This window comes from Gavialis gangeticus, unplaced genomic scaffold (genome assembly GCF_001723915.1).
Source record: "Gavialis gangeticus isolate Ggan-Ray unplaced genomic scaffold, GavGan_comp1, whole genome shotgun sequence".
Lineage (NCBI taxonomy): Eukaryota > Metazoa > Chordata > Crocodylia > Gavialidae > Gavialis > Gavialis gangeticus.
In genome coordinates, this window is record NW_017729011.1 from 5742184 (window position 1) to 5758825 (window position 16642).

Below are 16642 nucleotides of genomic sequence, written 5' to 3' on the forward strand. Positions count from 1 at the left end.
GAGTTGCAGTTTGCGTCCCTGAATGCCTGTTGCCTGCTGTTTTGCTTTCTGTATTGGGAAGGAATGAAAAGGGGGGTGGGTGTAGACATGTCCCCAAGGAGGCAGCTGGGAATGGAAAGAAGGGCTACCAGCTTCTTGGGACAGGATCTGTCTTTGTTTTGTTCATGCAGCGCCTGGCATGCTGGGGTCCTGGTGTGTGCCTGGGCTTCTAGCCCAAGATAAATAAGAAGTGTTCTGGTTCTTAGCTCAGAAGTCCCCCAAAGCTGGGGTAGGAGTGTCAAGACTTGCAGTAAATAGCTGGGTCAGCCTGGTTTCCAGTGGATGTCTCTACCCCACAGAGGCTGGGCTGGGAGTGCTGGCTATTGGGCACTTCATGAACACCTCCATTGCCGCTGGCCTCTGCAGCAGGCTGTAGGAGACCAAGGCCTGCAGGGGTCTGTGGTCTGAACCAGCTCCAGCAGTGTCACAGGGAAGGGCACAAGGCAGAAGGGCAGGGAGTAGTGCCCAAAATTAAGTACAGTCCTCAGAGGGGCTTCTGCTTCTGGGCTGTCTGAAGGGGCTTTGTTGTGTTGGACAAAGGGGGCAAGCAGCAGTTCTCTGTCCCCTAACTCCTTGCCCTGCCCCAGCAGCCCAGTAGGAAATGAAAGCAGAGCTCTGACAAGAAAGGTGCTATGCCAGCAGCACCTATTTTACAATTTCTTGTGTTTGCTTTTGTGCTGGTGACGTGTTGCCCAGCTGATATGTGCCCAGCTGTCAGCTGGTGAGCACGGATCTAAGGTTGGGGGGGGCACAGAAGCCAAGCAACAAAACTGAGAAGTCCCTCTGGTCCTTAGCTCAGAAGTCCCCAGAAAATGGGGGTAGGGGTGGCTGGCTGGTAGTTGAGGAGGGGGGTGGATGAGCAGTAGGAGACAAGAGAGTGCTCCAGCAGCATCTCCCTGCCTCATGGACTGGCTGCTCTGTAACCTGCACCCCCTAAGGGATGCCGCAGCCCTGCTCACGAGTGACTGATTTATTGCAGGTGCCCACAGGATGAATTGTGGCCTCCTCACAACACGCAGAACCAGAGGGGGAACGTTTTTACTGGCTGAGATCCAGTCTCGTTGACCCAAACTCTGCTCAGTCCTTGGTGCCAGCTGGCTAAGAAATTAGTGATGCCACAAAGATGCCAGCTTCTCTCTTGGGGGAGGAAGGGGAGGACAGGGGGGTTGGTTGTTCTTTATGCTCATGATCAAAATGATGGGTATAAACATGCCCCAGCTTTCAGCTGCAAAGGCTCCCAGGAAAGCAGTGACTCTACTGTCATTAGGATCTTGAGGAGGAGACCCAGCTGCGAGCTGTTAGGTGCTGCACAGAAGCAGGCTTTTTGAAGCACTGAGCTCTCTGGGTCTTCCAGCAGTGGCAGGGAACCTCGTGGGGCAGAGTTCAGTTTAGTGCTGACATCTGGCAGCCTTGTAGGTTTGTGGTGGTTGATAAAAGCCGTGCCTGCCCCTTCTTAGTGTCTGGGTGATTGTGTATTCTGCCCTGGCTTTTAAGCCACCGCTGCGCTCTGTTGCCATGTGAGCTTTGCAAACTTGATCTTAGCTCCTTAGCAGGGAATGTTGCTAATTACATCTTTGCACGGCCCCCCTCCGGTTCAGTATTGATCTTCAGCAGCATCTGGAGCGTATGTAGTGAGCATACTAGGCACGAAACCCTCGTTGTCACCGCCCTGGAGACTTGAGTTGCTTTTGTCCTCATTGGCAGCCTTCCCAGTTGTGTGGATGTGCTCCTCAGGTTGTGCTTGGGGTACAGGGCTGTGGAGCATGGTGTGTGAGTGGTATGCCAGGGAGCTCCTGCTACCCAGGAGGAGGATGGCTTATTCAAGCTGGGGAGGGAGCATGGAAAGGCTTCCCCCCTCATCCTGGTCCTTGTCCTCCTGGGGTGGGGGGAGTTCTTGCTTCACTGTTGGTCCCATGAGATGCATCAGATATATTCAGGAGCCCCCTAACTAGTGAGTGCCCTTTCTTCCTCTATCCTGTCTGCTGCGTACAGCCCCTCTTTCCCCCCTGAATTGTCCAGTCACAGTGAGATACAGAGAGATGCAATGAGGTTGGCCAAGGGGCTGTCAGCTGGGTGTGTGGAGTTAGCTCTTTGATGCATTTCCTACAGGGGGGACTTACTAGGGGACAGTCCCCTGATGGGTGGGCCAGCGATAGGGAAAATGTGTAGGCCATGCAGTTGATGTCCCCAGCTTTTGTGATGTTCAGATCCAGGCCAAGAAGCCTTGTTAACCAGGAGTGGGTGAGGCCTGGAGCAGTTAGAGTAGGTGTGAGGTTCCTGCTAGGATTGTTTGTCATGATGCAATGTATGATTAACAGCCAATTTTGTGGCCTGGGCCACTCTGCAAGTGCCTGGTGTGAGCTGTGCCTCTTGGGGAGAGAATGCACCAGAGCTCCAGGGACAAGGATTAGGGAACCATAGCGTAGGTGTGTCTGCCATAGTCAAGCTGCCTCAGGCACTCGTTAAGCCATGCATTAATCTCGGTGACTAATCTCTTAGCTCTCAGCATCTGCTGTTGCTGCAGCAGCAGCTCTACTGGTGGTGGGTCATGTGGTCAGCTAGAGAAATCAGGCATGCGAATTGGTCACACCAATTAGGTCTCCAGAAGTTAAAGTGGCTCCTACCACACAGTGCCAAGGCAGGACTTGTGTGTTAGCATTAGTGCATCCTGTTACACAGTTGTGTTTCTCTCCATTGTATGGGCGTTCTCCAACAGCGCTTGGACCCCACAGTTGAGCACTCCACATGTGTTAACAAATTTATCCCCATAGCGCCTCACTATAACGATCCCATATTACCCACAGGGTACCTGAGTCACAGAGCTGCTAAGTCACTTGCCCTTGAATGTAGATGTCCCAGAGCTGTGTTTTGCTGTTTAACCACAAGACTAGATCCATTAACTCAGCTCCTTTTCAGCCAGACTGAGTTGGCAGGGGCTTGATGGCACTAGCAGAGTGAGTCACCCTTCTGCTCTGGTGCTGTGCTATTCTCCAAGGGGTGTTACTTTTCCAGAAATGGCAGTGTTTTCCCCTTGCGGCTCCTGTACCCAGCAGCACTTCCCCACCTCCAGGGGCATCTGAAGGACACCAACCTCTTGTGACATTGCTTTCTCTTCCTTTTCCCAGCAGAGTCCTGCCCACGGAGCTTGGACTGTGCCCTGCAGCGGAGGGAGTTCTGTCCGCCCGGCGCCCACTCCTGTGGCCCCTGCCTCCTGCAGTTCGTGGAAGATGACCAAGGGAGATGTGTCCAGAGGAAGCGCCTACCTAGTGGTATGTATGTGTGTTTGTGTGTGGTCCTTCCTGCTAACTTGTAGGCTACCCCCAGACGAGTCCCTGTCCCGAGAATCTTCTGGATTGCCTTGAAAGCTCCTGGGTATTTCAGGGGTTTGAATGAAGGCATGTTGACATGGTACCTTGTAAAGAGAAGCCATGCAGGCAGAGCTAGCAGGGGTAATGCAGTTGCTGCACTGGCTAGTTTAGTGCAGACTACCCTTAACCCCAGCCTAATTGCCACGCTGAGAAGCAGAATCTTCACCCACGTGGAGCACCGAGTGGCTAGACAGCTTCCAGCACCCGAGCAAACTTAGGAGTCTCTGCTTGGCACTGCTTTTGCCATGTAGATACATCTCCAGCTGTATTTCACAGAGGGTCTTCAGGCTGCCCTCTTGAAGCAGGATTGTGGTGCAGAGCACACTAGTACTCCGTGTACCCAGGAGCCGACTGTAGCCAGCTCTCTCCCAAGCGCAGATGCCCTTCTGAAGCATCGGAGCTGTGCTGCTCCACTCAAAATCTCCAACTGCTTTGTTGTTAGGTCATTTGTCACAGCACAATAAAAACCCCCATGCCAGTAGGACAATGCCAGCAGTTGCGTCATTGAACGTTGAGAAGAAATGGAACGTGTTTGGGAAAGGGACAGGGCCTCTTTGTCCTTGAACCGGACACAGTAGCTCGGAGATAAGCTTGTAGCTGGAAGCATGAGTAATGGGCCTGTTCTAGTAGCAAAGAGGGCTTTGTGTGGCTGGGGGACATGTCTTTGGCTATGGCACCCCCATCAAGTCACCCACTGGTTGTGTGCTGAATTCACCAGTTGAGAAAATGTTGGCCAAGAGGAGGATCAACCTTGGGAGCTGGCCTGTTGGAGTCACCGGTTACCACAGATTAAACTAGGGGTGGACAAAATACAGCCTGCTGGCTGGATCTGGCCCGCCAAGGGATTTTATCTGGCCTGCAGCAGGTCCCTTGGTCCCACCTGGCCTAGACGTAGGGGGCAGCACACGGGCTGTGGCACATACAGCCGATCCCACTTGCCTCAGGCATGCAGTGGGGTGGAGTAGCACAGAGGTCAGACTCACTTCCCAGCAGCCCCCATAGCATTGGGTCCTTCCAGCTGCCACTGCCGGTCTCTGCCACTGGACCTAGCCACACTGCAGGCACCCTGGCCCGTCCACCCCACTCCCACTGCTAGGGGTGCCAGACAGAACGGGTGGGTGGAGTCTCCAAGGAGACTGGCCAGAGACCCATGTGGGCAAGGTGCACTCAGTTGGCAGATGGGATGGGTCCATGGGCAGGCAGGGAGGGGCATCCAGGAGTAGGACAGGCGGGCAGGGCCAGGGCCAAGATTGGGATCACAGGGCAGTGACAGTGCAGGGCCAGGGCCCAGAGCAGAGCCATGATCCATTCCCTGCACATCCCTGCAAGGGGCACAGGCAGAAGCATGCCGGGAGTGGATCAGGGCTTTGTCCCAGACCCTGGCCCCATGCTCCTCATCCCAGCCCTGGTCCTGGTCCATCCCGCCCCGGATGCTGCTCCCCACCCACCCTGGCTGAGTGTAGGGCCAAACCACTTAGGGAGTTTTGTTGAGCTGTTGTGGGTGGGGGGGGTGCTGACCTGGCCTGTGACCGCTTACCAGAACTCCCTAAGTGGCCCTCTGGCCCAAATAATTGCCCACCCCTGAACTAGACTGTTTCTGATCTCATCTGCACAGGGAAGTTGCACTAATTTAATGTCAGTGGCTCTTGCAGTGATCTTCTTCCCTCTTCTCCGTGGAGCACCAGTGTCACTTGCTGTGAGGCGGGTCTGACTGTGTCAGTGGCTGGCAGATGAGGCATCACTTCTTTCTGACAGAGACATTAGTCACTCCCTGCACTCTGCTGCCCTGCACGCTCTGCCACGCGGGGATTGAAGGACGGGGGATGTGGCAAGATACTGCCTGAAATTGGAATTGCCCAGGTAGATTCAAACTCACGTTCTCCTTATCTGTGACGGATGCTTGCAGCCCCTGTGAGGAGAATGCAGCTCCCAAAAGCTACCAGGCCACCTGTCATCTAGCAAGCCAGCACTACAGGGATTGTGACACGCTGTCTTGATGACAGTGAGAACAGGGGGTGGAGGACAGCTTGCTGCTCTCCCATTTTGAGGTTTCCTCTAACAGCTCAAGCCATTAAGGGGGTTCTTCTGGATCATGAGTGGACTTCTTTCAGCTACAGTGGCATGTATGAGCCTTAAAGTAGAAATTGAAGTTTATCCTTTCAGGGAAGACAAGCACCTATCTACTGTGGTATCCAAGGGCACCTATACACATGCACGGAGGCTGCTGCAACATGCTGTAATTACAGCACCTCAGAGCAGACTCAATTAATCAAGTCTGCTGGAGCGTGGTAATTACTGTGCTTCTTCAGATTCCAGTGTCATGTGTATCAGTGTCCCCACGCTGAAAATTGGTGGCAGGGGCACTTTAAAGCTGGTTCTACAAGCTTTACTAAAGTGCCCCGCCGCCATTTTTTAGCATGGGGAAACTGATGGACATGACACTCAGGGCACTCTAATTAGTGGCTGTTGGAGTTGCTCTAATTAAAGTGCCTCCCCAACCCCATCCAACTTCTGGAGCACATCTATAAATGCCTCAAGCTTTTATGCACAACCCAATTAATCTGCAAAGTATCAAAACATGTTGCTGGCATGGGCATATTCCCATCCCTCTGGGCCAGCCTTGGTGCCTCTCCACCATGTTGTCCCCTTGGTTTGTAGTGTCATTGTGAGTGGGGTCCCCGGCTGGGTACCAGAATCCTGTTTGCAGCTGATCCGCCTTGTGACCTTGAGCCAAATCATTTAATTTCTCTTTGCCTTGATTTCCCCATCTCTAGCCCAGGAGAAATAAGGATGTACCTTTCTTGGCAGAGCAGCCTATGGCTGCCAGAGCGAGGTAGCTCTTGGCCCACTTGTCACAGGCTTGGCATTTGACTGCTGTTCCATGCCAGTTTGCATTCAGTTTTAAAGCTTAGCTAGAGCAGATGTGGCTTTTCAAATATACCAGCAGGTTTGAGAGCCTTAACCTGCTGCCTGTTCTTACACTGTCACACTTGCCATTCCCCCTGGCACTCCTGAGCATTTTTCTGCAGTGTTTTACTTTTGGAGGCTTTCAGGCTTCAGCTGTCTGGTCCCTGTAGACCAGTGGTTCTCAGCCTTTTTAGACTCAAAGCACCACTGGATAGACTGGAGCTACACATTGGGAAATGATGGCTCTTAATGTTCGCTCTTTTTTTGACTACAGAAAACAATAGAGAATTTTTTTCTGTTACAGAACTCATAAAGACAACTACTAAGGATTTCTATTTGAAATCTCTGGATTTGTCTTGTAAATCATGTTTGTGTAGCACCTTGCGGCACCCTTGAAAGGATCTCAAGACACCCCAGGGTGCCATTACACCCTGACTGAGAATCAGTGCTGTAGACACTAAATCTCTTCTAAAAGATACCCTGAAAGCCTCCTGGTCTGTCTTTCAGCAACTATGGTTCATACTATTGCATCACTCCATTTCTGGCCTCTCCTTGCACTTCACCCTACCCCACTCCTTATCCCCAGCCCTGGGAGGAGTTTACTGTCAAGGTGATTGGGCCATCTGCCTCCTTCATCCTCCTTGGATCCATTTCCAGTGCCCATTCTTGATGTTTTTGGGAAGCTGATGACAACTCACTGAACTAACTGTAGCTGGGGTGTTCACCCTCTGTGCCTTCAAGGAGCCCTTTGGGGCAGAAGAAATGAACCTACTCACATCTGCAGCATGTCACCCCTCCTAGGAAGGACTTGGGGCTCCTCCCATGGAGGAGGAAGAAGAAATTGGGCAAAATCCGGTAGATGCCCATAAGGCAGTTTAGAAAAACAGCTTGTCCCAGCATGCTTCCCTGAAGTGATCCTGCCACCCCAGTTCCAGACACACTCCCTCCATTTCAAGGTTTAGAAGACTGGTTACTGGCCTGGGACCGAGGAAATAGACCCACCTGCTCCTTAGAGCTCATACAATGGCCTGGTGCTTTTGGCTGCCCTGTCCAATGTCCAGTTCTCACTGGCTGCTATCCTGTAATGACCCTTGGATGATTGAGGACAGATCAGTTCAGCTGAACCCGAAACGAGTTGCTTAGAGCTGTAGTTCATTTCAGCTGCCATGTGACTGCCCAGACAATGTCAGGGTGCTGGGATAGGTCTAGATCAGCACTTGTACACCAGCTGAAGATAGCTTTGCATTTAAAGTACAAATAAGTGCATAAGGTTGCTCGTGCCTGCAACAGTCACTAGGACAAGGAGGTGACTGATTACTGCTCTGGAACTAGCCATCATACAACTGCTATGTTAATACACGAAATTTGCAGAGCCAGATGGCTTGCAAATGTATTGCCTGAGATTTACCGCTGGCAACTTGGTGGTGACTCATGTTGCAGTTTGGAAAAGGGAAAAACTAGCTTTGCGTCATTGGTTTATTGCAAACTTAAATAAGAATGCAAATTAGAAACTTAATTAAAATCCTAACTAAACAAATTGTCTTCATTGAACTAATAACTGAACAATGGTATTGCTTGTTTAAAAGGACCTTAATTTAATGAGCTAACAATAATTTTGGAATGATGCTAACAAATGGTTAGGTGGTTAGATGAGCCTAAGCAGGGCTTGAATGACAAAGTTAAGTACTGTATCCATCATACTTTAGGTTTCTAGGATTCAAGTTTCTTAAATAAAATGTCTTGCTTAACCCTCAGGCCCTTGAGGTAATAAGTAGACCCCTCAGGGTTGCCATTTAAGTGGCTTGTGTCAGTAACTCATATTTTGTGTTATATTATTTAGGCAAAATAACTTACAATGTTCAGTGTTTCTGGCAGCAAGGTCTGTGTGGGCAATCTGCTGCAACACACAAAGACTGTAGGGTGATGGAATTTGTATTTGCTGGAAATCTGGATGCACACATGCTATCTATTGTATGTATGTGTGCAGATTATGCCATATTCCTTTGACAATAGGATGCCCTTGAATTCAGAGTACACCCATGTTTTGACTTTCAGCTTAAAAAACAAAACAAAACACATTTGCAAGGATATAACCTCTACAGCGCATATGAAGGTTTTTTAAAATTAACTCAGATATTTAAGGTGGGCCACTTTTAGAAGAATTATTTGTTTTTAAAGTGTGTTTGAAGGAGTGTGGCATATATTCATTCACACAACAGGGCTGCACAAGAAAAAGAGAAGCTCTTGGCAGTAGAGAAGTTCTTTATGGTAGACCAGTAAAGTCAGATTGGGGATGCAAAGGATGTTCTCTTTGGTCAGTATGTCCCACGGGCAGGCATCCCTTGGGCAAGCGATGGGTCAGGTCGGCTTGTAGCTTCAGGAGCGGTGGTCTCCTCTGCCTTGGCTTGTATCAGGACACTGGGAGCATGAACAATCCTTGGTACTCTAATGATTCTGGAGGCAGCACCTTCAGCAGTTACCTGTACCTTATAGTTGTGATTGCAGCTTATTCCAGCTCCCTGCAAACCTAGTGAGTACATTGGTGTCTAATTCTGGTTGAAGAGTGGGAATTTAGGTCTTTTTGGCACGTTTCCCACATCACCATCTCTTAGATTATAAGATTCTTATCGCCTTCATTTAAAAAAAAAAAAAAAAAGAGGAGCAGATGTGTTTCAAAAACGTGGGAGTGAGAAAGAGGACTTGGCCAACATGGCTTTGCACACCTCCTTCTGGAGCTACAGCTGGAATACAGATGACTTCCGTTCCTATGCTTTGGAGCATGATCCATGGCACCATTGCCTTGTTGCTTGTCAATTTTTCATTTATACTGTATTTTCATACACTCGGCTCCAGAGATTTTGGTCCCTTCCAACAGGAATTTCTAAAGCAGTCAGCAAGGGCTGCTTCTGTCCCCTGCTGAAGTGAGTTTGATTTAGGCAGGGCCAGTGCTGAGTGTTGTCCCCTCATGGGCATCCCTTTCCAACAGCGGTGGCCAGTCCAGGGTGTAATAGGTTGTGGGGTTCCAGAGCCTTGTGTGCACATACAGGGCTTCTCGGCTCGCTCACAGCCAGACCCGATTGATCCTAGTAGCTTCAGACTGGGAGAGAGAGAGGCTTTGCGTGGCCCAAGTCAGACAGTTGAGGTGGTGGATTGGTCTTATGCTCCTTTAAAGCCTCTCTGAAATGGAGGGAGAGCTTAAAATAAAATTCCCCTCCTTCCACTCCAGTAGCAGTCATGAGCCCTCCCTGCATCACTGCTATGAGTGTGTGCTGCAGAACAGTGGGAGGGCACTGCCAGGCCTTAAATACAAGAGCAAGTGAGTTGCCAGCTGCGTCAAGCCCATCACATGATGTCTCATCCTTGCTCCTTGTTGCCATCTCCCGCTCAGCAGGTCTCCCAGTGACGAATGTAGTAGCCAGGAGTTGCTGTGGTCTCTGCCCCTCAGAGATGTTCAACGCACAAGCCTACAATAGCGTAGCACTCAGGCCTGGAGACTTCACTGATTAATCTACTATGCAATTGCATCCTAGTTCCCACCTTGACCCCAGCTTTCCTTCCCTGAGCTAATGCAGCGTGGTGACTGGCTGCACTGTAGCATTCGTTAGCAAAGGCCATGCGCTAGACCTGTTCTGACGTACTTGCAGTTCACCCAGAAAGCTTTGCCCTTTTTTTGAGGTGATGAGACCATTTGAGTGTAATGGTGTATGGTTTGACCTGTTGGTTCATTGCACTGATCTAGTGAGACATAAGCTCTGTCTGTTCCTCATTCTCTCAGACTCCTTACCCAAAGAAATCGCATCAGGGAGGTAGCAAGACAAATGACCCCATCACAGACCGTTCCATGCCTTCCCCTGGATCTTGGTTCCTGCTATTGAGTGTCTACTGTGTGTTGGGGTAGTAGGAAGAGGGAGATGCACTGTGTTGTAGAAAGACTTGGAGAGTCTTTGCAGGAGTCTGTACCAGGATGCTGGGATTTTGGTGTGCACCCTGTCTGAAGCCCCACATTCCCACGCCTGCATCCTAGTGAGCTGCTGTTTGTGCACCCCTCTCCCTGTGTGCCTAAAGTTTCTGTCCCAGTCCTATGGGCCCAAGAGGTCATTGCTACTTCATGAATTAGCCAGTAAGTGGTGCCCAGGAGGCACTGAGAGTCTTGCCCCCTCCAACCTTCCCCATTACTTCGAGACTACAGGGCTTCCTGGCCTTTTCTCTGTTTGCTGGTAAGGGTTTTTTTTAGCAAGCCACCAAAGTCGCAGAGCCCACTGCTTGGGGATGGCCTGAAGCCTCAACTTAATTACCCTGATTAAGCCTGGGGAAGCCATTAATCCACACTTTTTAACATGTGGATTAATGGCTTCCCCAAGCTTAACAAGGGTAATTAAGCCATGGTTTCAGGACATGTGGCAATCTGCTGGGAGGGACAGGACTGCGGGGGCCCCTTGGCCAATCAGAGGTGTGGGGGGCCCTGCCATGCTCAGCCTACGAAAATGGCAGCCAGCCCCAGGATCTACCCGCAAAATCATCCTCAAGTTGGGTAGACTAGACCCCTACCCATGGAGCAGGTGCCAGATGGATGTTGCTGTTCTTGGCCTCTTGTGCACAGATACAAGGCAGTCCCCTAGGAGGCAAGCCCCAGGCTAGGTCTCCCACAAGTGTCTCTGCCTGACTGTGACCCTGGACACGAGCCATTTAGATTTGCTCTTGTTTTGGCCTTGGCATTGGTGGTTTCTTAGTGAGATACAGCTCTGCTCCCAGAACCCCACACCCCAGAGCTGCAGCGCCAGGGCATTAAATAGCCATGCTCCATTGAGGCCAGTGGCACATACAGCCCTCTGCATCCACTGAGGATCTGGTTGTTAGCTGTTTGGGCACAGTCCTGGAAGGAGATGTGCCTAGCTGAGCGCTCAGTGCTGCAGACTGGGTCTCTGCTACAGTTGTCCTGCCGTCTACTCCTTTGCAGTGCAAAGCTCCGGGGGCAGGGAGGAAGTCAGTTTTCTCTGAGCTCGCAGGACCAGCTGTACTTCTGTATCTCTTTAATGAATGCCTCTGACTGGGCTTTCACCAGAGATTAGTGAGGGCCACATTAGTTACTCTATCCTCAGAGCTGCAGTATCAGCCAAAACACTGTTCTCATGATATAGACCCAGCCACTCTTTGTTCCTTGTGTGTTCCCATCTGCTCCTTTTGGTTTCAGTGTCTGAAGCAGGGACATGTAAAGCCACAGGGGACAGCTGCCACCCCATGCCAGAATTCCTTGCATACTGCTCTGGTCTAGGAGCGAGGGGAAGGTGAGAGCTGATGGTCCAGGATGAAGTCTAGTACTATGGGTGAACTGCTGGACTTCATCCTCTGCACAGCTGTTTGGTGTCCCCTGCTGGGAAAAATGCTCATTGCAAACTGTGCCAGGGAACTGAGAATCCCTTGTTTTATTATCGGTTAGTGCAGTGGTTTTCAACCTTTTTTTTCCATTTGTGGACCCCTAAAAAATGTTGAATGGTGGCGAGGACCACTTTGAATTGTAAGTATGGGTATTAATATACTTCTGATTAATCATATTTGTCTTTGGTGGACCCCTTAGATATAGCCTGTGGACCGCCAGGGGTCCATGGACAACAGGTTGAAAGCCACTGGGCAGCCTGTACTCAGTGAAAATCTGTGCCCTGTCCCATCTCTAGCCATTTTGAAGGGCTCTTCACTGGTGTCTGGGCCATGCTGGCAAAGGGGGGTTACTTTACTTAGCTATGGGTAGCTGAAGATATCATGCTTTCAAGGTTTGCTCTGCCCACGGCACCATACGGGTACACCAGTGGAGTCTTGCATGAGACTGACCCTGCCAGCAGCAAGACACTTGGAGACCCCTGCCAAACTGTTCCAGGCCCTTTCTGCAAATTGCTGTAAAGAAAAAACAACTCCCCCCCACCCCCGCTTCCTCTCTGCAATCCAGTGATGGGCAGGAAGTAGTGGAACAGCTGCTACCTCTGATCAGCTGCAAAGGTCTGTTGTTGCTTTATGCTTTTGACTCTGGCTCTGCTGCTGTTTTGTCTCTCTTATCAGGTCTGACACGTGCAGGGGACAGGGTCCTTTTCAGACTATTTGGATAAAGGCAGCCGCCTATCTGCTCCCTGGTTAGAAGGACACAGGAGAGCTCTGGCATCAAAAAGCAACAGACAACAATCTTGGGTTCTTTTCTTTTCTTATGCTTCATGAAGCCATGCAGCATTACACTGCTATGGCCAGGATCTTGGCCAGCCTAGGGGAGATGAGGTGCTTGCTTGAAGACTGGTAGGGACTGGAGAGCTGCCATCTGCTTTGGGGAACCAGGCTGCAGTGAACAAAAGGTCTGGAAGTGGGATGCCCTACCCCCATCCATTATTTCAAGCTGCTTTAATGCATCAAACTTTTTTTATATGCAGGGAAACATGACAGGCCCATGAAATATTTACAGGAGCCTTCAGGAAATGCTCTGAAGCCTACATGAAATTCTCAGTTCTTTATTTTTCATGCAGCCTCTTTTGGATTAAGGGGATTTGGGGAAAAGAGTGAGTGTGGATCTGGGTTTCAAAGACCCAAAGCAAACAGCAGGTGGACTTCTTCTCTGGTATCAGAGCCCCAGACCCTCTGGAGATCCATCAACAACCAGATGTAACCACTCATAATGAGCAAAGTGCTGGTTTCTGCAGTGAAAGGTCTCTGGAATGGGGTGAGGGCTCTTCACTTTATTTGTTTCTCTCCTAAAAATGTAAAGGCCTGGTGGTGTTACTAATGGATCCAAATTTTAGACATGCTGGTATCCTCTCCTCCACCTTCTGTATGTCCCCAAAGCCTCTGTGTGTACATGGTATAATGTATTGGTGGTGGGGAGAGGAGCGGGGACACGACGACATGGGAATCCTGCTGGCACCACCTCCACAACATTATCTTAGTCAGAGTTACTCAGCCAGCAAACACACTCCCTGTTTTGGCCATAATTTCTTAGAAGAACTGCACTGTAGCCAGCAGTGCTGTACTGCTTCTCAGAGCCAGCTGCCTGTATGTGCTGTTAAATATTTGAAACTACTAACTTGCATTAGTAGCACTTGGGAGCCCCAGTGACAGACAGGACACATTGTGTTCAGTGCTGTATAACCTGGGACAAGAACACTATCCCTGCCCCAGAGTGAGGGCAGTCTCTGCAATAGTGCAGTCCTGCAACTCCCCAGTAATGTGGGCCCTGTATGGGTGCTCTAGTTGAGGCTGATTGCTGAAATAATTTTTGGATAGTGGAAGTCACTTCAAAATTAAGGCTGCAGCTGTGAATGTCTTGGCACACCATGACAGGCAAGGATATTTGTGGGTGAAATCCTTTATTGGACCAACTGCATAGTTTGGATGGACTGAGACCAGCTTCTGAATGTAGTGCTTTCTTCTCCAGGGCTGAGGAGAAAGTAGGCACAGCAAAAACGATAAGCAGACTAAAGAGATATTTAGTCATGGCCCCAACATGAGTCCAGTACAACCTTAACACTGTGAGATTGATTTGGGAGGTGAGGGGTGTTTTTTCTCCCATGTTTAAAGGAGAGCCCCATTTGATCAACTCCTACCGAACTACAAAGGAGAAGGCCATCATGTCTAGTAGAGCACATCCCTGCCCTCTGTTTGCAGTGCCAGACAGTGACAGTGATTTGGAAAGTGCAGCACATTCCTTGATTGCCAGGTAAATGATCCCAACCAGGGGCAGAATGAACTGTTGTTGACAGTCTGCTGCATCAGTCTGCTGTGGTCTCTGCCCATGCCTGTCTGTGCCCGTTTGGTGAGAATTAATGATGGGCAGTACCTGTAAAGTACATCTTTATATAGGTAGGACACAGCCTCTGTATGCCCTGCCTAGGATGCCAACAAAGCTGCTTGGATGGGAATGCTAACAACACTCCTTGGCAAGTGCTCATCTCTTTGTCCATCAAATCCCTTAATCACTCCCTACTTCAATTTACATCTGCAAAATGGGGACAGAGGCAGCACCCTGTCATACCCACAGGGCATTTGGGAGATGACTGGATGGAGATGGTTAGATACTATAGTGTTGAAGCAACACAAATCTCTGATATGCACAGAGTCCCCCTAATGGACTTGTCGCCCTTGTGGAGATTCGCCAATCTGATGTGATGTTGTGATGCTGCCAAGCTGTGTGGAAGCCTCTGCGTCTCTGCATGGCATGATGGCATCCTGCCATCATGATGCATGGCCTAGTTTCTCTTGCCTGAGAAGTCTTCTCTCCAAGCCCTCAGAGAGCACTTACCAATTCTTTCCCCCTTCCCCATTCCCTATCCCCAGCAATTGTCACCTGTAATGGCAGGTGCTTCCATGTAGTGATCTTCAACCACTTGGCTTTTTATGGAATAGGTGCGAGCCCAAGTGCCTGGGGCAGGTACAGTGTTTCCAGTTCAGGGCAAAATGAAGCAGAAATTGCTGTCACTGATGTTGCAATGAAGCATGGAAAAAGTCTCCATGGCGTAAGCCTTTGAAGACATGGCTCTTCTCTGCCATTCTCCTGTTTTGCTTTTCAGCCTGACTTTTGAGCTATGCTAACAGGTCTCAGGGTTTGGGATTCCTTTGCCTCTGCTTGCTTCTGCAGCTTGAAGTTTGCACTTTGGGCTCTGGCAATTCTGTAACATGAAGGTCATGCTGTGCATCAGTTGGAAAAAGATCCTGGTCTCTGAGTCTCTGTATGTCCCAGAGGAGAGGTCTTGGGAAGGATTTGAACTGAGAGCTTTTCACATCTGAAGTGGGTGTAAGCTACTTTGCCCTTAGGCAGGCTGGCTGTGTCCTCACCATAATAGTCTTAAAGTATATTTCGAGATACTTGAATTGCCTGTGTTCAGACAGGTTAAAAACAGTGAGGCAGCTGTCACCATTGTCCTCCCCCACACAGCTTTTCTTAATCCTGTCACCTCAGTAACTTGTGCTCATCCTTTCCAGGCAGAGACTCTTCTGGGTGCCCCAACAGCAGTCAGTCCCACTGGTTCTCCATTGTCCCCACTGTGGATTCAAGGCAGAGAGATGTGCAAGTTGAATAACCCACCCTTGCTTTCTTTTTGTACCCCCGTCTGAGAGCTGGGCGGTGGGTTCTGCTGGTGTTGAAGGACTTTCTGGAGTAAGGAGAGAGGGAAGAGATGGTGATGATGATGGAGCAAGGGAGGGTGGAAGAAATACAGCAGAATTCCTCCCTCTGGGGGTGGCACCTGAGAGCAGGTGGCAGGGGCAGGAGAGGCTGGGGGAAAAGGAAGAGTGGATCTGCCCCAGGCCCTGGCTAATAGCAGTGGGCATTTCATGTTCACATAATTTCCTGACCATGTTTTGTATAAGCTCTGTGGAGGAAGAGTAGGGTAAGATGCACGTTTCTCCCCATCCCCATCTCCATGGCAACATGCCTTTGTGTCTGCACTGCCATAGCAAGCGAGGCAAGGATGTCAGCAGTGATGCTCGCTTCCAGGACTGGATCCGTCCGCTCTGTACAGGACCGCCGGGTAGGGGAGCCCCACACCAATGAGCAGTGCTTGTTCTGTACAGTGATGGGACTGCCGCTGTGTCAGCCACAACTTTCCTCCAGCTGGCACTTCAGCTCTGCTATCTCCTAGCTAGCCTAAAGGCTGTCTCTTCACAGCACCTTATAGAGGGTGGGTCATGAAATGTGCTTCCTTTCCTCTCTATCCCCCCTCAACCACACACACCTCATCTCTAGATCTGCCTAGAGAAGTTGAGGTTATTTGGGCACCCCTGTGGGTTAGGCATCCAAGCCCTGTCAAGAATTGATGGCATTTGGCCATCAAATTCAGATAGAGCTCCTTTAGAAATCCCAGTCACAAACCAGCTCTTCCTTCCTTTCCCCATCTCTGGCTGATCTCCCCATCCCTGCATTGGTGGCAGGAGCTGTGGCATTGCTTGCAGCACCTGCCTCCTTGCCCCCAGCCCAGCCGTAAGATGGACCCACCTGCACCAGGTAGGTGTTATGCCCTCATTGGCATAACTGCAGGAGCCCTTGATGTGCTACAGTGAGCAGCCTCATCCAGAGCTCAGGGGGGGATGAGAGATGCAGCTCCCACGGAGCCTGTTGCTGCCAGCAGGGATCTGCTGATTAATGGCAGGATGTCTGTTTGGGGTGTCCCTGTGTAACACCATACATGGAGACACTTGTGCATGTGGGGAGATTTCTGGGAACACCGCTTGCGTAGGAAGGCTCTTAGATAGGGGGCTCGTTATACAAAGGCTCAGACTTTACCCTGGGGGCTCATCATGACTCATGTACAACACCGATCTGGCTTCCCTGCTGTCACCTTCCTTCCCCTCCTTCCCCA

General features: G+C 50.3%; 1 protein-coding gene across 1 annotated transcript in view; it reads left to right on the forward strand.

Moving 5' to 3' along the window:
* Window positions 1-3142: 3142 nt before the first annotated feature.
* Window positions 3143-16642, forward strand: part of NPDC1 (neural proliferation, differentiation and control 1) — a gene marked incomplete at its 5' end in the record, with an annotated part of 59264 nt that continues 45764 nt past the window's right edge. The window contains one exon of the mRNA XM_019510440.1: window positions 3143-3308. Within this exon, the coding sequence (XP_019365985.1) occupies window positions 3143-3308 (166 nt within the window). The remainder of the gene's footprint in view (window positions 3309-16642) is intronic.